Source organism: Schistocerca americana, chromosome 2, assembly GCF_021461395.2.
Source record: "Schistocerca americana isolate TAMUIC-IGC-003095 chromosome 2, iqSchAmer2.1, whole genome shotgun sequence".
NCBI lineage: Eukaryota > Metazoa > Arthropoda > Insecta > Orthoptera > Acrididae > Schistocerca > Schistocerca americana.
The window spans coordinates 798,091,498-798,114,567 of record NC_060120.1 but is presented as its reverse complement, the minus strand read 5'-3'; the positions used below and the strand labels follow the sequence as shown (position 1 = coordinate 798,114,567).

Here is a 23,070-nt window from a genome sequence, read left to right as displayed (position 1 = left end):
ATGACTTGTGAACATCAAGCCAGAGCTGCTGAAAATGTGGCAACTCCAGGACCTTCAAGGGCCCCTAAGGCTGAACCTGAAAAACTAATACTAGATATAGCCACAACTTTTGTACCTCCTATTGCTGGAAAACCAGGCAAAAATGTAATAACATTTTCTTTAAAAACATCTATGATGTGGGATGTACATGTGCATGGCCAGATCATTTTTCATTAAATGTCAACAAGTTGGAGCTTCCAGGTGATGAGTAAACTTATATTGAGTGAGTAGATGTGTTGTGGGAAGTACCCACTTTTGAATTCTTGGCAAAGGGATTTGCAGAGCACTACTCTGACATGCATGGGGTTAGCTTTTACCTGATCTGCTGTCCGCCCATAGACAGTAATGCAGGGAGGGATTTGCAGACAGGAATAGGGCATTATCTTGTTACACCTACACCCTAAGAAGAGACAATACACCTAACAAAGTGTTAATTGAAGAAGCTGAAGCAAGAGCTATCAAAGTATTCATACATGGAATCAATCCACAAGTAGGGAGTGAGGTAAAGGTAACTTCCTCCACCTCCTTGTATGAAGCAGTTAGACTTTCTCTATTATGCAAGGAAGTGAGGAGATTTGTAAATGCGTCTGCACATGCCAGTGAAGTGTGACATATGTTCATTAATGAGACGAATTGCTAGAGATGTTCCTGTCACCGTTGTGCCTAAAAAATCAATCAATGGGAAGAAAACCTATCGTATATGTGTCGATATGAGGACAGTAAACCAGGTTACCACACCTGATTCCTACACCCTGCCATGTGTTGACGAGACTTTAGACAGATTAGGAAACAGCAAATACTTTACCACCCTGCACATGTGTTTTTGATATTGCACCACAAGATAGACCAAAAACTGCTTTTGTGGTTCTGCCTGGACTGTATGAATTCTCGCTCATGCCAGTTGGTCAAAGAAATGCACCTGGCACTTTAAAAAAGATTTGCCAACTTGTTATTAAGAGGTTTAAAACCTACTATGTGTCTTGTGTATCTCAGTGATATTCTAATTTCTACAAAAACAACTGAAGAGCATGCTGAGAGATTAAAAAATGTGATATCTTGATTTAAAAATGCAAACTTAAGTTTAAAGTTTAAAAAAATGTTCTTTTGTGCGGTCACAGGTTCAGTACCTCGGACATGTCATTAGTCCAAAAAGAGTTAAGTCATATCCTAGGCTAACTGAAACAGTGGATAATTTTCCAGTGCCAAAAAATGTTATAGAGCTACAATCTTTTCTCAACTTAGCCAATTATTATTGTCGATTTTTATAAGATTAGGCTACAATAGCAAATCATTGACAAATCTATTAAGGAAAGGTACAGTGTTTGAATGGACAGAGGAGTGTGAGGCAGCAATGAGAAAAATTAGAAATGTATTGACTAGTTTGCCCCTAGTAGTATACCCAACCTTTGAAAAACTGTTCACCCTTCCGATACATGGTTGAGGCCATTTCAAGCCAGGAAATAGATGGTGAGGAAAGACCAGAAGGTTGTGTTTCCAGGCAAATGAATTCTGCAGAATTTAACTACAGCAGTATCAAGAAAGAGTTGTTAGCTCTTATTTTTGGCATAAATTGGTTTAAGTGATAGTCATATGGATGCCAATTTGCTGTAGTTACAGATCACTCCAAGCCAATGTGGATGTTGAATTTAAAGGACCCCAGAAATCATTTGACCAAGTGCACATTAAAATCATCTGAGTATGATTATACAGTCGGGCACAAAGTTGGTCATTTACATGGACATGCTGACATGCTTAGCAGAAAAATTAGAGTTGTGCAAACGGATGATGTTCCCACAGAAGAACTGAAAGAATCCCGAAGAGGGAGATGTAGAATGCCACCGGTATGCACCATTTTCTGATTCTGTTACAGACGATGGTATACGATACCACAAGACTTGTAGCTCCTCTAGCATTATCAACAGTAGTTGTCAATACCAGTATTATTTTTGGAATTGTGGACAGGTGAATATTATCTCAGTTGCTTTTCTGAAAACTAACATATGATTTTGTACACAGTGTGTTATATTTCAAACTAAAATTTATGAAAATGAATTACTTTATAAAATGTTTTAGTCTGGATGTTATAATTGATAAGTACTAGTTCTGAATTTCCAGTTGAAATTATTTTTTTTAGAAACATTTGAAATTATGAATTAATGGTATGCTTAAAATTTCTATTATTAATCAAGCAATCCTATACTGGTTACTATATTTATTTCTGGATTCATCTATGAAATAATAATCAAAATTAACAGAAATTCATTTGTCAAGAAAAATTGTAAGCCCTTTGGGATATAGTTATTTCCGCAGAGTGTGTGTGTCATAAGCATGCCTCTGATGTGATCAGATGTTTTTTGTATTTTGTGCAAACAATGAAATTTCAGCTTTGTTAATGTGAAAAATCAGAAGACTGTATGATATACTAAAATGTGAGAAAATAGATTAGCGTAAAAACAAAAATTCTTCAATAACAATCTTCAAATCTGTTTATCAATCCAACTGTGAGAACCTGAAATGTAACATTTTCAGCTTCAAGAATCACATCCCTAGACAAGAAGAACTGGAGCCAACTCTACATGATAAGCTAAGTAAAAGAGAAAGTTTATTGTAATCTTTGCTTCTCTCGAATCTTCATAAAAGACTAATGTGGACAATAGATGGACATAGAAAGGTGGGTGGAGATTACTGACTCCATTGGGTAATATAGTAGTAATACCTAAAGAATTGCAACAAGTAATGGCACAGTGTCGTGACAGTATACAGGCCTGCCATAATGGACGACAAGCCACAAATGTAAGAATAGCCTCAAATTACTGGTGGAGACGTAAACAAACTGATGTTTGGAAGTATATACAAAATTGTCTGCCTCAGGTGCAAACAGCACTTCCACTAAGGACTAAAGTTCCTTTACAAACATTACCAGAAGCATCAAAAGTATTTAATACTGTGGCCCTGAAAATCTGTGGCCCATTTTCACAGAGCATCAAGAATAGTAAATACATATTGTCAGTTATTGAGCACTTTTCAAGGTACTTTATTTTGATACCACTTGCAGATGTGTCTGCTGAAACTGTTGCTTGCACCTTTGTTAGTCACTTTGTATTGCCATTTGGAAGATCCCAAGCAATACTCACCACCCAAGGCTGAAATTTCATGTCGTCATTGTTGCACAAGTTTTCAAAATGCTATGAATCAAAGGATGATGAACTATGCCCTTTTACTGTAAAGCCAACAGGTACCCGGAGCTTGTGCACAAAACTATTGTGCAAATGTTATCACATTATGCATCGAAAACACACTTAAATTGTGACAGACCTGTAGGCATCAACAGTCATGTCCATGAGGTAATGGAATATTCCCCATATGAAGCCATTTATAGGAGACCCATGAATTCACGTTCTGAAATCAACAAATTACACTTTGGAATCAATATAGGTGACACAAAAAGGCTAACCCACTACCTCAAATCAAAGCCATTTTGAAACAGGATAAACACAGTAATTCCAAAGCCACACAAAAGCAGTTGGAAAACAGAAACATAGGCACTACGCTTCCTTAGTACAAGCCCAGCAATACAGTATTGCTTCTAAATCCTGTGGTGACGAAAGGGCGAACCAAGAAGTTAACTCCTCCTTATGAGGACCCTTACCAACTCTTATGGATAACTTCTCAGGTAAGTACTGAAATATAATTATCTGTTCATACTATCATTGTACATTCTACCTGTTAAAGCCATATCATGGATCAACTGTGGTGTCTCAATTAGATCCACCTGTCTCTCCTTCTATAAAAAAAAAAATACATTCCATAACCAAGCAAAAACATCGAGGTTATTGCTGAATGAAGTTTAATGGAAGTTTTATTTAGGAAACATACTGAGAGGATGAAGACAACTGCCAAGGAGACGCATTGCTGCGCCCTGCTTGTGCTGTTCATATGTGTTCGCATTTGTGTCTTGTTATATACAGGGTGTTCAAAAGAAGGTATCGAATACTTTGTGAAGTGGTAGTGCTTATCAAAAAAAGAAAAATAAGTCCAACAAACATGGGCCTGGAAATGCATACTTTCTGAAATAAACAGTTGCTTATAGGATGGGCTTTGCAACACTTGGTTGCAAATATTAGCAACAGTCATTGCATTGGCACTCCATCAAATGCACTGATGAGGTATTATGATGTCTTACTCACAGTACTCTACCCACCATTAGGTGACCTGCAGCCAGTTGTGTGATTCAAGTCATGTTGTAGGCTACATTGGTTTTCGGCATCTTTGTGTGCCTTATTGTACAGTGCTGTCAACCCTGGGTATGAATCATGATGTTTTACCTTGTTGCAAACACAGACTCATTTACGTTTTTACAGTTATTGCACTGTTTGCACTTACAAATGCTATAGTTCACATTTTCTCGCTTCCACAACTTGTCAGCAATGGAAGCCTACTACTCGACAAATGAAGTGGTGGATATCATATTCTGCTATGGTTTAGCAAATGGAGGTAGCCCATGAGTCCACGCCCTCTGCACTGAAAAATATCCACAGTACAGAGTGCCCTCTGATAAGCTCTTCAGCAGACTTTTCCAGCATCTGAGGGACACAGTTACCTTTGCACCTTGGAAGACTGACAGTGGAAGGCTCCAAACAATCCACATGCCTAACATGGAGGACCTTGTGCTACATTCGGTGGAGGAGACCCCTGGGACCAGCATGCAATGATTAGCAGCAGAAGATGTGTTTCACTCTATTATCTGGGGCATACTTCATTGCATTCAGGCCCTAAGGCAGATGGTTGTTCTGTCAATGGCTGTTGCACAAATGTGCCACAGATCCACAGTTCTCATCCAAGTTATTATTTACTGATGAGGCATGGTTCACAAGGGATGGTGTTGTGAATTTTCATAACCAGCATGCACAGGCATATGTAAATTCCCAAGCAGTTCAGGAGAAAGGGAATCAACACAAATTCTGAATCAATGCCTGGGCCAGTGTACATAACGATAGATTAATAAGGCCATACGTGCTACCACAAAGGTTAACTGTGGTGCATTTTCTAGATTTTCTTGTTAATGGATTACGTACCTTGCTGGAGACTGTGCCACTGCTGCAACAAATACAAATGTGATTCATGTGTGATGGCACACCAGCACACTTTCATCGTAATGTGCGCTAACATCTGATGCAGACGTTTCTGGACCACTGGATTTGTCAAGGGCCCCACAATTTAACCTGCCCACTTCCCAGAGCTCAGTTGCCTAGGCATTTGATTATGATAACACTTGAAGGTTGGTCTATGCCATGGCAATCAACAATGCACAATCACTACAGGGTCACGTCTGCAATGTGCACCAGCAGGTATGACAACAACTGGGTACTTCAAAGGGTGCATCATTCCTTATGCCAGAGGGCAGAGGAGTGCATTGTCACAAATGGATGCCACATTGAACACTGCCTGTAAACACATGTTTATAGCAGAAAATATGCATTTCTGGACTCACATTTATTGGCCTTATCTCAGAAAGCATGCATTTCTGGACCCACATTTATTAGACTTATTTTTCTTGTTTCGATGAGTACCATCAGCTCTCAAAGTATGCAACACTTTTTTGAATAACTGTATATGTCATAGTTTTGAGAATTAGCATCCAGAGAAAAGAGAAATAATTTTGTAATTAACAATTGGAAATTGAGATAAATGTTAAATGGGAGTCATAATAACTACTTTTGCAGTCGTGAAAAAATTATGCAAATCACAGAAAAATATGAAAGTACAGCTGAGCTTTTTAAATAGAATCTCTAAGTTGCACAGACTACTATTTGTCAACCAGTTGTTCCTGGTCATGGATGAGGATACTTCATGTATAAAAGGCTAAATAATTACAAGGTCATTGCATCGATAAGTTATGTAAGACAAAACGCCTCTGTGAGGTGTATAGGAAGTATTTATTCACACAGTATTATTTCCACAAGAAACAGGTGTAACATGTTGTAAAAGGTTTCTTAAATGCTTACCAAGAACCATCTCAGGAATACATACCTGCAAGTTGCATCTGAACATTAAATGCATTCAGAGACTACAAATTACACTCTGTTAAAGGGTTTATTGGAAACCACTTCTTGTGCTACACCTTGAACACTTTTGCAGAATAACTGCTGAATTTTGTCGAGTTAGCCTTCCTACAGGAGGACGTGACATTCAGCTTACATATTTGATATTGTGGTACATTTGAGTCTAAAATCCATTCTCAGTTAACTGCTATGTAACAATATGTTGAAGCTATCTGAGAATGGAAACCACACCATTATACTGTAATCACAGTTATGAGTGTTAACAATAAACAACCTGCAACACTTATGAGTTTACAAATATTTCATTGTATCACAATATTATGAGTAGGCCAAGAGCTACATACTTAAATGAAACATCTGTACATCATTACACCAGTATTTTATACTTTGTTCAATTACTTTATGTACATTGCAGTTCTATCTGATAGTCAGCTACAAATGTTTTAACTAAGTGATTTATATTGCAACAGGTGAGCTTTTAATGATACTTATGTATGGTATAACACAGCCAAATTCAACATTTATAACTGCTGATTACACATTTATTCAGATTACTTGATACGAGACTGAAATAATTCGTAAGGACTGCTTAAGTTCTTCATCACATTAATGCCTTTATGACCCATGTGCCTATTTACAAAAAACAAATAGAACAATGGCAAGTCTGTCAGTGTAAGTTTACTTCTGTCAGCACGGAGACAGCAGAACTACGAATGTGTCACTACAGGTCATCAGACTGTAGAATCACATACAGGTTAGTCATTAAATGCTTTTCTCCCTTCTCTATAAGGATTATTGGTGAAAATATGAGTCAAAAAGTTCCATCACCACTATGCTTGATGTTGTGAACAGTGCCAGATTGTAAAAGTGTGTGACTCCATGACATCAAAACAGCAAAATTGCTGCTGTGTGACATCACAGAGCCTTGATTCATGTGTCAGCACTCTGCCTGTGCAAGGATGCATGCACATGTGTCAATCTAACTTTCCAAACATCAAAATATGAATTCTTCTCACCAAGTCTGTATGTTGCATTATCATACTTTAACAATGAAATTTTAAAAGATGAAATTGAAAATTAAACCCACTTGTTGCATGAATAGTTATACTTTTGCATAATGGCTTGAATAAAATCAGGTTTGGAAGGTACAGAGCTCACCCTGATAATTTGGCAGAATCCTTGCATAGTAAGTGTGGCGGCAGCACCGTCCAACGCACGAAGGGCTGAACTACGGCACTGCCGACACAAGTAGGGGCAGCTGTACCGTTATGCGGAATTTCGGCAACGGTGCGTCGCACACCGGACCGCACGGGAACAAAGCTGCCACCAGTGCGAGCTAGTCGACGTGACGCGACACACGTCTCCCCAGTTCTTCCACCGCGGACCACGTGCGTCGAGTCAACGTGACTCCGCCGTAAATGCGTACGCGCGGTCGTAAATGCAGTCGCCGTTAAATTGTCTTTCGCTTCTTCGCGGACGTTACGGTGCCTCCGGTCGCGCCAAGAGCAGGACATTCTGTGACGCGGCCTTTTGTCTCGCTCGGTCCACGCGGTCGCGCCACGGCTCGTCACTGGAGTGTGCACCCTCCGGGATCGGTGACCGAGCCGTGCCGCCAGTGCAACGCGCCTATATAGGCGGACATTAGCGAAGTATATTATTTGTCATTTATTGTAACGGCAGGAAAAATAAATGTGTCCTGTCCAGAAACCGCTTTAGTCATTTATCGCCACAAAGCCTCTCCCATGAGCACAGTGCGTGGGCGCGGTGATAAATGCCGGTTCACTGCACATGAGCGACTGTAAGCGGGGATACAACATGTTCCCGCTTCACTGGTGACCCCGACGTGATCTGAGGCTAAAAAACACGTGGTGACAAACGTTCGTCGGTACGAGAGACGTGGAACCGCAAGTAGGCTTGCGCGCATACGCCCGCGCCGAACAGTGCTCCGTAGTAATTTTTTTTTTAACTAACTTTTTTTGTATTGTTTTTGTGTGCGTATATTTTGATCGCAGACTGCTTAGTGTTATTTTTTTCTTTTCGTGTGTTTCCCTTGTGTTATTTTCACTGTGTGCTTTCCTCTTGTACGAGGATTCGACTCTGAACTAAGATGGCGACACTAGAGGAGTTGCGAAAGACCGCACGCAACACGAGGCTAGAGAATGAGCTACAGGCACGGACTACACGCGCGGACGCCGCGCAGCCGCAGACAGCTCAGGACAACGTTAGCGCGCAAATCCCCGCCACACCGACGCCTTCTACGACCGCCGGAACGCCAACAAGCGCTGGACGGGCATTGATCAGGCTGCCTCCCTTTTGGCCGCGCGACCCCGTGATGTGGTTCAGCCAGGTTGAGGCGGTATTTATGAGCAACCACGTGACCTGCGACCTGGCGAAATTCGGGCACGTGGTGAGCCAGCTGGACCAGAACTATGCGGCCGAAGTGCGGGATATAATCACCGCCCCACCGACGCAGTCGAGCTACAAACGGCTCAAGGAAGAGCTGATCCGGCGGATTTCGTCGTCAGAGGAACAGCGTGTGCACCAACTGCTGCGGCAAGAGGAATGCAGCGATCGGAGGCCCTCGCAATTCCTGCGCCACTTGCGGAGCCTCGCGCAGTCCGATACGGCGCCAGATTCGCTGTTGCGCACAATCTGGGTGCACAGCCTCCCAGCTCAGGTGCAGGCAGTGATAGCCGCACAGACGGAGATGCAGCTGGACGCCGTCGCTAACTTGGCCGACACGGTGCACGACGCGCTGACAACGGCGCCTAGCACCGTGGCTGCGGCAGCTTACGACTCCGAACGTGTTGTATCCCCGCTTACAGTCGCTCATGTGCAGTGAACCGGCATTTATCACCGCGCCCACGCACTGTGCTCATGGGAGAGGCTTTGTGGCGATAAATGACTAAAGCGGTTTCTGGACAGGACACATTTAATTTTCCTGCCGTTACAATAAATGACAAATAATATACTTCGCTAATGTCCGCCTATATAGGCGCGTTGCACTGGCGGCACGGCTCGGTCACCGATCCCGGAGGGTGCACACTCCAGTGACGAGCCGTGGTGCGACCGCGTGGACCGAGCGAGACAAAAGGCCGCGTCACAGAATGTCCTGCTCTTGGCGCGACCGGAGGCGCCGTAACGTCTGCGAAGAAGCGAAAGACAATTTAACAGCGACTGTGTTTACGACCGCGCGTACGCATTTACGGCGGAGTCACGTTGACTCGACGCACGTGGTCCGCGGCGGAAGAACTGGGGAGACGTGTGTCGCGTCGCGTCGACTAGCTCGCACTGGTGGCAGCTTTGTTCCCGTGCGGTCCGGTGTGCGACGCACCGTTGCCGAAATTCCGCATAACGGTACAGCTGCCCCTACTTGTGTCGGCAGTGCCGTAGTTCAGCCCTTCGTGCGTTGGACGGTGCTGCAGCCACACAGATCCCCCCTTGGAGAGAGGAGCTCCGTAGCTGCGAAAACGCGGCGATCGTTCGGTGGCGTGCGTGTGTTTAAAAGTTCGTGCACTGCGTGATGGCAGTGCGGCAGCTTTGGCGGGGGTCGGTCGGCGTCGGAAGGGCGGCGGCCCGTGACGTCAGCGCGCCGGACCGGCGAGCGTGCGGTGGGCGTGTCCTCGCGCTGGCGGCTAGTGACAGCGGCAGCAGGCACTGGCTGCGACTGTCCGTAGCGATGCGCGTGAAGGCGCGCGTTGCAGGTCATTGGTGGCGACGTCTCGAAGGCGCTTGCGCGAGTGCGGTACCGTCGGAACTCGAACGCGGGTCCGGGAGCTACTACGGACAAGCCGGGCAGTGTGGTGCGCGATGTCCGGAGCTCGACGGAGAAGCGAATGAGGTAAGCAGGCGCGGGTGCCGATCCGGCCTCAACGCCCGACGCGGCGGAGGCAAAAGACGCGAACGCGGGTCCAGGAGCTGTGACGAACGCTCGACTGGAGTTACCGGCCGAAGGCACTTGCAGCTGGAGGTCGGGTCTCTACAGCGGACGGCGGCTCGTGGGCGCCGAATTCTGACGGCGTTCGGTGGCTCGGGCGCGTGATTGCCGGTTTGGGTGTCGTGGCGCGCTGGCGACGCAGCACGACCGTTTGAATCGGACGCGGCGGCCGGCGCGCGTGACGTAGTCCGCTGGCGGCTGTGGTGGGGGCGACCGGTGCGCCTGTGGTGGGCGCGGTCCGGGCGGCCGTACCAGCTGCCTGGGCGTGGTGGAGGGAGGCGCACGTGGCGGCGCGATGACAGCAGGCTGCGGCTGTGCGTCACCGGCGACTCCGGGTGCGGGTTCCGTCTGACCGCTGGCAGAGGGCGTGTCGTCCGTGATCAGATCTTCTGCCGGGTCGAAGAAATGCGTGGCTGATGGAGCGGGCAAGACGTAGGCCGGTTTGACGCGGTCGACTGACACTGTCGACGGCTTTCCGTTGCACTCGAGGACCAGCGTTTTGTCTCCTCGGGCGATCACGCGGTGCGGTCCACTGTAGGGCGGTCGGAGAGGTGGCCGTACTGCGTCGGTATGCAACATGACGTGCGTGCAGCGCTGCAGGTCGGCGTGGACGAATATCTTCCCGGTGCCGTGCCGCGTCGGTGCGTGCGCTCGGAGGCCGGCCATGTGACTGCGCAGACGTTCCGCCAGAGTGGTTGCCACGGCGTCACGTGGGAGTCTTACATCTTCGACAAAATCGCCCGGGATTGTCAGAGATTGCCCGTAAACGAGGTCGGCAGGTGACGCGCCGATCTCCTCCTTCGGCGTGACTCGCAGGCCGAGCAGCACCAGTGGGAGCGCCTCTGGCCATGAGGTGTCGTGGCAGGTTAGAGCGGCTTTGAGGGTCCTGTGGAACCGTTCGACCATGCCATTCGACGCCGGATGGTAGCTGGTTGTCCTGTGTAACCGGGTGCCACACAGTCTGGCGACGTGCGTGAACAACGCGCAGTCAAACTGGCGGCCGCGATCAGTTGTCACGTGACTGGGACATCCGAAGCGTGCCACCCAGGTGTCGACGAATGCGGTGGCGACGGTCTCGGCTGTGACGTCCGCGACGGGCGTTGCTTCCGGCCAGCGAGTGAAGCGGTCCACCATAGTGAGGAGGTACCGCTTGCCTTGTGAGAGAGGAAGCGGGCCGACGAGGTCCACGTGAACGTGCGCAAATCGGCGTGTCGCGTCCGGGAAGGTGCCCACAGGTGCGTGGGTGTGCCTCCCGACTTTGGCGCGCTGACATGCGGTGCAAGTGCGCGCCCATTCGCAACAGTCCTTCCGAAGCCCGGGCCAGACGAAACGCGCAGCCACGAGCGTCACAGTGGTGTTGGTGCCGGGGTGTGACAGTCCGTGGACACGGTCGAAGGCACTGCGCCGGAATTTCCCCGGGAGGAACGGTCGGTCCGTGCCGGTTGAGGTGTCACACCAAATCTTCCGTGCGGAGCCTGGGACAGGCACCAGCTCCAGTTGCAGGCCGCTGGAAGTGTCGTGACGGAAGCGGTGCAGTTCTTCGTCACTCTCCTGTACTTGGGCCACGTCCTCAAAGTTCACAGGGGGTGAAATAACGGCACACGCTCGGGACAAACAATCGGCGACGATATTGTCTATCCCCGAAATGTGTCGAATGTCAGTCGTGAATTGCGACACGTACTCTAACTGCTGGAGTTGGCGCGGTGAACACTTAGTGTGGTTGTTCTCGAACGCGTGGGTAATGGGTTTGTGATCGGTGAAAATGATGAACTGTCGGGCTTCTATGGACGGTTGGAAGTATTTCACCGCCACGTACACCGCAAGCAACTCTCGGTCATAAGCGCTCCAAGCACATTGCGAATCGGAAAGCTTTTTAGAGAAAAAACCGAGAGGCTGCCAACTCCCGCCGACGCGCTGTTGTAACGCCGCGCCGATGGCGGCCTGGCTGGCGTCCACGACTACAGCTAAGTCTGCGTCATGTACCGGGTGCGCGAGCAGCGTCGCTTCCACGAGATTCCTTTTTGAGTCCGTGAAGCTCTGCTCCATTGCGTCTGTCCAATTCACGAGGGTCTTTCCTTTTGAGGTAGGACCTTGTAACGCCTTAGTCAGCGGCTCTTGCACTGCTGCGGCGTTGGGCAGGTGTCGACGATAAAAGTTCAACATGCCGAGGTAACGTCGTAATTCTTTGTGCGTCTGCGGACGCGGCATGTTCTGTATTGCCTTCACTTTCTCCGGTAGCGGTGTCGATCCGGTGGGCGTAATTAAATGGCCAAGGAACTCAATTTCCGTCACGCCGAACTCGCATTTAGCGGGGTTAATGACGATGTTGGCTTCACTCAGGCGCTGAAAGATGGTCGTTAAGTGGCGGCGGTGGAGTTCGGGCGATTTGGAATACACCAAGATGTCATCGAGGTACGCGAAGCAAAATGGCAAGCCTCGCAAGACGCCGTCCAGGAACCGCTGCCAAGTCTGGGCAGCATTCCGAAGACCGAAAGTCATAAACAGGCTTTCGAAAAGCCCAAAGGGCGTTACGATGGCTGTATTTTCGATGTCTTCGGGCGCCACCGGAATTTGGGTGTACGCCTTTGCGCAGTCAATCTTGCTGAACACCGCGCAGCCCGCCAAGGCGTAGCTGAAGTCTTGAAGGTGTGGGACTGGGTAGCGGTCCGGCACCGTTCGCGAATTAAGGGCGTGATAGTCCCCACAGGGGCGCCACAAATTGTCTTTCTTGGGCACTAAATGCAACGCCGATGACCATGGGCTGCTCGATGGTCGCACGATGCCTTGCCGCAGCATGGCCTCGAACTCTGCCTTTGCTGCTGCGAGTCTGTCCGGCGCGAGTCGACGTGGGCGACACGATGTGGGGGGTCCGGGTGTGGTTATTATGTGGTGCACCGTCGAATGTTTGATGTCTCTCGGTGCACCGGCTGGGCGGGTGAGGTCGGGGAATTGTTCAAGAATGTCAGCGTACGGTCCGGGGCACTTCACGGGTTTAACGCTGTAGTATGCAGCCTGCTGGCGCTGTCCCGCTATCTTTAACTTAGTCGTGGCGTCGATGAGCTGGCCGTTTGCAATGTCGGCTAGTAGCCCGTAGTGGCCGAGAAAGTCTGCGCCCAGGATCGGCTCATTGACGTCGGCCACGGTAAAAGTCCACGAGAACGTGCGCCGTAGGCCTATATCTATATTGCGGCTGTGTGTGCCGTAAGTTTTAATGGCGGAATTGTTCGCCGCTGTAAGGCAGAGTGCCTCGGCCCGCCTGTGGTCTCGTAACATAGAACGGGGGAAGATCGAGAGGTCCGAACCCGTGTCGACGAGGTACCTCACGCCTGCCCCCCGTTCCGCAACAAACAGACGCTTCGATATCATATTGCAGCCGGGTGCGCCTAGGTCCGGTCGCAGCTGGCGTTTGGGTGCGAGCAAGGAGCGCGGCATCTGGTTGCTTCGTTGCCGAAGCGGGCGTGGTACCAGCAGTAGCCGCTTTGTGCGTGGTGTGACGTCGGCGGGGTACCGTTGGAGCGGCTGTTGCTGCGTTGCCGGCTGCGCGAGCCACGCCACCTGTCGCCCGGTCTGCTGCCGCTGCGGCGCGTGCTGCCCTCTTGCTGCGAGCGCGCCAACCGGTCGACTTGCGTCGAGAGAGCTGCCACCTGTGCGGTCAAGTTTTGCACTAGCTGGTGCAGGTCGGCATCCGATGCGGGTGCGGGAGGCGCTGGCCGCCACGGAGGTGGGGGGACGGAGTCGTAAGCTGCCGCTCCCGCTTCATAAGCAAATATTTGAGTCTCTCTCGTAGGAAAAAAACAGGCATACTGGAGACCTGTCAAGCAACTAACTGTGACTGGAAACTCAGGATATTAATGCCAATAATCTTGCATAAATGGAATTATTCCAGTGTTCAGGCACTGATTGCTGGCAGATTTGGCCATCCTATCTGTCACTGTCGCCAAGGTGATTAACTTAGCATGCATTTTTTTGAAAGTTATCACTACAAGAGAGATGCACTACAGTATAGTCAGATTTTGCCAGACAGATAAATGTCTGATACTGACTTTAGTCCAAGCATTGATTTCTAATTGAAATACAAAATTGTGAAATCTTACTTTTCACCACAATGTGAACAATACTTACTATTGACAATATGTAGTAATGTTTCACCTAGACAAGACAAAATTTGTCATTTGTTAATAGCTGTTCTTAAAATGGGAGAGCCTGAATCTCTAAAGCAACCATGCATAACCAAACTATTAAAATGACAATTTTTACTTGCATTTCATTTCCCTTGAGGAACTTATGCAAAGGTAATTACTTGTTCTTTGCATGCAGAATTAAAAAGAAAAAGGCACATACCATAGATCAATACCTATCTTGCTACTGCATAAATAAGTAACAGACAACTGAATGTATTTTTTATGTGGTATTTGCCGCTAGCTGCCTGCACTCCGAAAGTGCCACTCAAGCCATAGAAAAGACAACTGACCTGGTGAGTGTACGTAATGCTCATAAAAACTTTTGAATAAAAATGACATTTCATCTCTATAAATTTGCAAACAACAATATCATCATTGTATGTTAATTATCTATGCACATACAAACAATGCATTTGTTACAAACAACCAATTTAACTTGAATTAATTTTATTTCATCTATTAGGTGCTACACACAATTTTCTGAAACAAATACCTTACACTATAAGCAATTTATTTACAATACACTGCACTGATGAGCAACTACATGCATCAAGGTAAGTTCATCACTGGAGAATATGCAGCATGGATGTAAGAAAAAAAGAGGGGAGGTGGCGTTATGTGACAAACTAGAAGCCAATGTCTGCCATCTTAACTAGCCATCTAGAGGAAATGTTCCTAGCCTCCCAAAACACCAAACCCGTTGTCTGGTTCAGATTCATTGATGATATCTTAATGATATGGACTCCGGGCCAAGAACCCTATCTTTGTTCCTTCACAACCTCAGCACCTTCTCTCACATTCACTTCACCAGGTCCTCCTCAGCCTAGTGAGCCACCTTCCTAGATGTTGACTTCCTCCTCTCTGATGGCTCTGTTCATGCCTCTGTCAACATTAAACCCACCAACCATAAACAGCACCAGCATTTTGACAGCTTTCATCCTTTTCACACCAAAGAATCTCTCCCATATAGCCTGGCTCCCCAGGTATGGCATACTTGCAGTGACAAAAACTCCCTTGCACAGTATGCTGAGGGTCTCACCAAGGCCTTCACATACAGGCACTAAGCCACAGACCTAGCCTGCAAACAGATCTCCCATGCCATTTCCCCTCACAACCCCGATCCTACCAACACACACAAAAAACAGCCACAAAAGAGTGTCCCCTTCATCACCCACTGGACTGGAACAACTGAACCACATCCTTTGCCAGGACTTTGATTACACAGGTCTGCAATATAAAAATTGCTTCAAATTTATTAAGTGATTTTTATAGTGTTTTCAATAATGATTTTGGGAAAAATAGTGAAAAAATTCATTGCATACAGTTATTCACAAACTGCTTGTCTAGTTTTAGCATTTGTTGATATTTCAGCAGTCTAGTGAGTTTGAATTTTGGTTTTTAGGATCTCCATAAACTGTTATTTAGCCGTTTTCATACTAGATATACATGTCCCTTCCCCCGCCATCACCAAGCAGTGAGCTTCTACTATTGTCCTTCAGTTCACAGTACCTCTTCACTCTGTTCTGTTCACATGTTGTTGTTACTAGTGCTTTAAATTAGTGACTGTTTTCTTGTGTTGTGAAGTTGTTTTATGGACAATGTACAATGGCTACCAGAGGATGTCTAAACTGGCCAGATTGCTTCTGCTACATTTGTGGTAACTATACCATTAAAAAGCAGCAAAGAAACATTTCCAATTTTGTTGAAAAAGTATATTTCACCTATTTGGATATAAATTTAGGCAATCAAGATAAACCTTGGGCCCCCCACAAAGTTTGTTCAGTGTGTGTTGAAGATCTGAGGCATTGGTTTCACTGTAAAAAGCAGTCCTTACGTTTTGGAATACCAATGGTTTGGAGGGAGCCCAAAAATCATAGTGATGACTGCTGTTTTTGTTCTTGCAATGTATGAGGTTTCAATCTGAAAAACAAAAAGGATATTTCTTACCCTAAATTCACTCAGCCATTCGACCTGTTCCTCATGTGCCTGAAGTAGCAATACCCTCTCCTCCAGATTCTTTGGATGATATAGATGATTGGCTCAGCAAGGTGATAGTGAAGAAGACAGAGATTGTTACGATGGAAAGAAGATATCTAGGAAGATGGCACATCAGAATTATTGCAGACTACTGCTGGATGATAGAAGGAGATGATCCTCAATGAGTCCAGAGTCGGAAAAGCAATAAAAGAAGCTTAGACAGAAAGCAAAAGCGTTATTATAAGGACTTCTGAGCTTAAATAGAAATGGAAGTGTACTGTAAATGTAGTTTAGAACATGATTTAAAAATAAAATATAATTTTATAACGTTGGGAAAAATGTGATAAATTGCTTAAATTTTGTTATTATACCCAAAATTACTCCCTTTTTTGTGAGAACACCTGACATTATAGAAAAAAATGAATTGCATTTTTGAAATCAGTGCTGAAAAGTATATAAAAGTCTGTTGTCAGATTCCAAACAACTTTCAAAAAATATTTTTTTGCAGACATTTGTTACTTATCTTCATGCCCTGAAATGAGGGACATCCTACCCAAGATAATTCCCACCCCTCCTAAAAAGGTGTTTCATCACCCACCCAATCTCCACAACATCCTAGTCCATCCCTATGACACACCCAATACCAACCCCTTGCTAGAAGGATCATATCCCTGTGGAAGACCCAGGTGCAAACCCTACCAAATCATGTCACCCAGCACTTCCTATTCCAGTCCTGTCACAGATTTATCCTACCTCATCAGGGGTCGGGCCACCTTGAAAGCAGCCATGTCATTTACCAGCTTTACTGCAATCACAGCACAGCTTTTTATGTTGGTATGACTACCATCCAGCTGTCCACCAGGAAGAATGGCCACTGCCAAACTGTGGCCAAAGCAAAGTAGATCACCCTGTGGCACAGCATGCAGCTGAATGTGACACACTTGATTTCAATAGCTGCTTCAGAACCCAAGCCATCTCAATCCTTCCTTCCACCACCAGTTCTTCTGAACTGTGCAGCGGAAGTTATCCTTCCAATGCATTCTTTGTTCCTGTAATTATCCTGGCCTCAACCTACTGTAATATACTGTCCCCACACCCTCTGCCCAACAATTTCCACACCCTATGTTCTATCATCTCCTCCCCATTCTAGTTTCCCACCCTATTTATTTGGAGCCCTCTGCCAATACATCCACTCATCTTTTCTCATCTCACTTTTTGTTCCTTTTTTCCCCACCTCCCTGCCCCACAACCTCCTGACGCTTTGCCTGTTGAAATATAGCCTGTGTGCACTCCACAGCATTTGTCTCTCTCCCCACCCATACACTACTATCCCTTTCCCTTCCCCTTCCCATTCCCCTTCCCCTTCCCCTTCCATTTCACCATCCCTTCCAGATTGCTGCTTACATCCCACATGATGTTGCATTCTGATCTGAGATGCTGGAGTTGGGGGTCATGTGTGCATGAGATGTGCTTGCTTGTGTTAAGGTGTGCTTGCTTGTGTGTGTGTGTGTGTGTGTGTGTGTGTGTGTGTGTGTGTGTGTGTGTGTCTTTACTGATGAAGGCTGTGGCCAAAAGCTACATGTGAGTGTTTTTAATCGTGCCTGTGTACAACTTGATGTCTCTTTTTTATGGTAATTAGCAATCTATCTTTTCCTACATTGTTGTTATTCCCACCTGGAATCTCCATTGTCTGATTTTACATAACCTTTCATATTTTATTCCCTTCTTAAGAAAGAATACATATCCCAGATACCAAATACTATGCAAAATTAACCAAAATTATTTACAAAATCATAGCTGATGATGCTTTCCTAACTGTAGGTGACATTTGCCTATAACTCCAGCAGAAATTGGCATAACTGATATTGTAATGAGACAAATGACTTATTCAATCTAACACTGACAAAATAATTGTTTTAAAATTGCGAGGTCACGGAACTGCAGGTCACTTCTTAGCTTCTGCGAGTCAAAATCTAAGTACTACCAATAGACATGTTATGACCACCTGTTTAATCATGTTGGTCAACCTTTTGAATGCAATACAGTGACATTGTGCATAGCACAGATTTGACATGTCCTTAATACGTTTCCAGAGGTATGTGGTATGACATGCCCATGCACAGGTCATACATTTTCCATAAATTTCAGGCCAGTCATTTGTGGATGACGGGCTGTCCCCTGGTGGCATCCCCAATATATTCCATTGCATTCAGATCAAGCAAATTTTGTGGCCTAAATGTCAACATGAGATCACTATCATGCCCTTCAAACCTCTACATCATCATTCTGGTCTTTGGACATAGACAGAGACAGTTATCCTGCTGGAAGAAGGCATTGCCATAGGGAAGACATCAAACATGAAAGGGTGCAGGCAGTCCAAAATAATGTTCACATAGTCCACAGACAAGAATTTTTGGTCAGATGAGTATAGGGTAGCATCAACAGCAGCATAAAATGGTATAATGGGAATAGGATTCATTATGAATAGAGTGGCAGGGCAGAGGGTGAGTTACTGTGAACAGTTCAGTGATAGGGTTGCCCTCATCAGAAACAACAGTGAACCAACACCGACAACAATAGTTCAGGTGTACATACTAAAATCACAAACAGAATATGATGAGATAGTGACAATCTACAAGGGTACTGAATGGGCTGTTCCATCTGTAAGGGGAAGTGAAAATCTAACACTGATAGGGGATTTGAATGTTGTTGTAGGAGAAGGAATAGAAGAAAGGGTTACAGCACAAATTGGGCCTGACAGGATGAATGGGAGAGGAGAAATACTAGCTGAGTTCTGCAATAAATTTCAACTAGTAATGGTGAACATTTTGTTCAAAAATCCTGAGTGGAGGAGACATACTTTGAAAAGGCCAGGGCATATGGCAAGATTCCAATTAGATTTCATCTTGGTCAGGAACAGATTCTGAAATCAGATATTGGATTGTAATTTATGCAGAGTAGTAGATATAGATTCATATCACAATTTAGTAATAATGAAGAGTAGGCTGAAGTTTAAGAGACTAGTCAGGAAGAATTAATGCACAAAGAAGTGGGACATAGTAGAAGTGCTGAGGAATGAAAAGAAATGCTCTGAGCTCTATGAGGCTATAGATAAAGTATAATGAAGAGGTCAGTCACAGAAGCTGAAAAGAAAACCATAGGTACAAAGAAGGTAACCACGGGTAAAAGAAGAAATACTTCAGTTAATTGATGAAAGAAAGAAACACAAAAATGTCCAGGAAAAGTGAGGAATACAGAAACGCAAGTCACTTAAGAATGAAATAAATAGGAAGTGCAGGGAAGCTAAGGTGAAATGACATCATGAAAAATGTTGGTCAGAAGGTCTGACTCAGTATATAGATAAGTAAAAAAAACCATTGGTGAAATTAAAAGCAAGGATAGTAACATTAAGAGCATTAACAGTGCCATAGGAATTCCATTGTTAAATGTGGAGAAGAGAATGGATATGTGGAAAGAGCACATTGAAGATTTCTGTGAGGGGGAGGACTTCTCTGATGATGTGATGGAAGAAGAAACAGGAGTCGGCAGGGAAGAAATACAGGATCCATTATTGGAATCAGAATTTCAAAGGGCATTGGATGATTTAAAATCAAATATGGCAGAAGGGATAGATAAAATTAAACTGGAATTTCTAAAATCATTGGGGGAAGTGGCAACAAAATGACTATTTAACTTGGTTTGTAGAATTTATGAGACTGGTGATGTACCATCAGATTTCAGGAAGAACATTATCCACACAATTCTGACGATAGCAACAGCCAACAGGTGTGAGAATTACTGCACAGTCAGCTTAAAAATTCATGCATCAAAGTTGCTGACTAGAATAATAATATGTTGTTGTTGTTGTGGTCTTCGGTCCTAAGACTGGTTTGATGCAGCTCTCCATGCCACTCTATCCTGTGCAAGCTTCTTCATCTCCCAGTACCTACTGCAACCTACATCCTTCTGAATCTGTTTAGTGTATTCATCCCTTGGTCTCCCTCCACGATTTTTACACTCCACGCTGCCCTCCAATACTAAATTGGTGATCCCTTGATGCCTCAGAACATGTCCTACCAACCGATCCCTTCTTCTGGTTAAGTTGTGCCACAAACATCTCTTCTCCCCAATCCTATTCAATACCTCCTCATTAGTTATATGATCTACCCATCTAATCTTCAGCATTCTTCTGTAGCACCACATTTCGAAAGCTTCTATTCTCTTCTCGTCCAAACTAGTTATCGTCCATGTTTCACTTCCATACATGGCTATGCTCCAGACAAATACTTTAAGAAACGACTTCCTGACACTTAAATCAATACTCAATGTTAACAAATTTCTCTTCTTCAGAAATGCTTTCCTTGCCATTGCCAGTCTACATTTTATATCATCTCTACTTCGACCATCATTAGTTATTTTGCTCCCCAAATAGCAAAACTCCTTTACTACTTTAAGTGTCTCATTTCCTAATCTAATTCCCTCAGCATCACCTGATTTAATTTGACTACATTCCATTATCCTCGTTTTGCTTTTATTGATGTTCATCTTATACCCTCCTTTCATGACACTGTCCATTCCACTCAACTGCTCTTCCAAGTCCTTTGCTGTCTCTGACAGAATTACAATGCCATCGGCGAACCTCAAAGTTTTTATTTCTTCTCCATGGATTTTAATACCTACTCTGAATTTTTCTTTTGTTTCCTTCACTGCTTGCTCAATATACAGATTGAATAACATCAGCAATAGGCTACAACCCTGTCTCACTCCCTTCCCAACCACTGCTTCCCTTTCATGCCCCTTGTCTCTTATAATTGCCATCTGGTTTCCGTACAAATTGTAAATAGCCTTTCACTCCCTGTATTTTACCCCTGCTACCTTTAGAATTTGAAAGAGAGTATTCCAGTCAACATTGTCAAAAGCTTTTTCTAAGTCTACAAATGTTAGAAACATAGGTTTGCCTTTCCTTAATCTAGCTTCTAAGGTAAGTCATAGGGTCAGTATTGCCTTACATGTTCCAATATTTCTACGGAATCAAACTGATCTTCTCCGAGGTCAGCTTCTATCAGTTTTTCCATTCGTCTGTAGAGAATACGCATTAGTATGTTGCATCCGTGACTTATTAAAGTGATTGTTCGGTAATTTTCACATCTGTCAGCACATGCTTTCTTTGGGATCGGAATTATTATATTCTTCTTGAAGTCTGAGGGTATTTCGCCTGTCTCATACATCTTGCTCACCAGATGGTACAGTTTTGTCAGGACTGGCTCTCCCAAGGCCGTCAGTAGTTTTAATGGAATGTTGTCTACTCCCGGGGCCTTGTTTCGACTCAGGTCTTTCAGTGCTCTGTCAAACTCTTCACGCAGTATCGTATCTCCCATTTCATCTTCATCTACATCCTCTTCCATTTCCATAATATTGTCCTCAAGTACATTGCCCTTGTATAGGCACTCTATACACTCCTTCCACCTTTCTGCTTTCCCTTCTTTGCTTAGAACTGAGTTTCCATCTGAGCTGTTGATATTCATACAAGTGGTTCTCTTTTTTCTAAAGGTCTCTTTAATTTTCCTGTAGGCAGTATCTATCTTACCCCTAGTGAGATAAGCCTCTACATCCTTACATTTGTCCTCTAGCCATCCCTGCTTAGCCATTTTGCGCTTCCTGTCGATCTCATTTTTGAGACGTTTGTATTCCTTTTTGCCTGCTTCATTTACTGCATTTTTATATTTTCTCTTTTCATCCATTAAATTCAGTATTTCTTCTGTTACCCAAGGATTTCTACTAGCCCTTGTCTTTTTACCTACTAGGTCCTCTGCTGCCTTCACTACTTCATCTCTCAAAGCTACCCATTCTTCGTCACTGTATTTCTTTCCCCCAACCCTGTCAATTGTTCCCTTATGCTCTACTTGAAGCTCTGTACAGCCTCTGGTTTAGTCAGTTTATCCAGGTCCCATCTCCTTAAATTCCCACCTTTTCGCAGTTTCTTCAGTTTTAATCTACAGTTCATAACCAATAGATTGTGATCAGAGTCCACATCTGCCCCTGGAAATGTCTTACAATTTAAAACCTGGTTCCTAAATCTCTGTCTTACCATTATGTAATCTATCTGAAACCTGTCAGTATCTCCAGGCTTCTTCCATGTATACAACCTTCTTTTATGATTCTTGAACCAAGTGTTAGCTATGATTAAGTTATGCTCTGTGCAAAATTCTATCGCGGCTTCCTCTTTCATTTCTTACCCCCAATCCATATTCACCTACTACGTTTCCTTCTCTCCCTTTTGCTACTACCGAATTCCAGTCATCCATGACTATTAAATTTTTGTCTCCCTTCACTATCTGAATAATTTCTTTTATTTCATCATACATTTCTTCAATTTCTTTGTCATCTGCAGAGCATGTTGGCATATAAACTTGTACTACTGTAGTAGGTGTGGGCTTTGTGTCTATCTTGGCCACAATAATGCATTCACTATGCTGTTTGTAGTAGCTTACCTGCACTCCTATTTTTTTTATTCATTATTAAACCGACTCCTGCATTACCCCTATTTGATTTTGTATTTATAACCCTGTATTCACCTGACCAAAAGTCTTGTTCCTCCCATCATCGAATTTCACTAATTCCCACTATATCTAACTTTAACCTATCCATTTCCCTTTTTAAATTTTCTACCCTACCTGCCTGATTAAGGGATCTGACATTCCATGCTCCGATCTGTAGAACGCCAGTTTTCTTTCTCCTGATTACGACGTCCTATTGAGTAGTCCCCTCCTGGAGATCTGAATGGGGAACTATTTTACCTCTGTAATATTTTACCCAAGAAGACGCCATCGTCGTTTAATCATACAGTAAAGCTGCATGCCCTCGGGAAAAATTA

At 44.7% G+C, this 23,070-nt stretch overlaps 1 protein-coding gene across 1 annotated transcript in view; it reads left to right on the top strand.

Moving 5' to 3' along the window:
• Positions 1-23,070, top strand: part of LOC124594443 (androgen-dependent TFPI-regulating protein-like) — a 90,743-nt gene continuing 67,673 nt past the window's right edge. The window contains exon 1 of the mRNA XM_047132818.1: positions 1-136. Within this exon, the coding sequence (XP_046988774.1) occupies positions 1-136 (136 nt within the window). The remainder of the gene's footprint in view (positions 137-23,070) is intronic.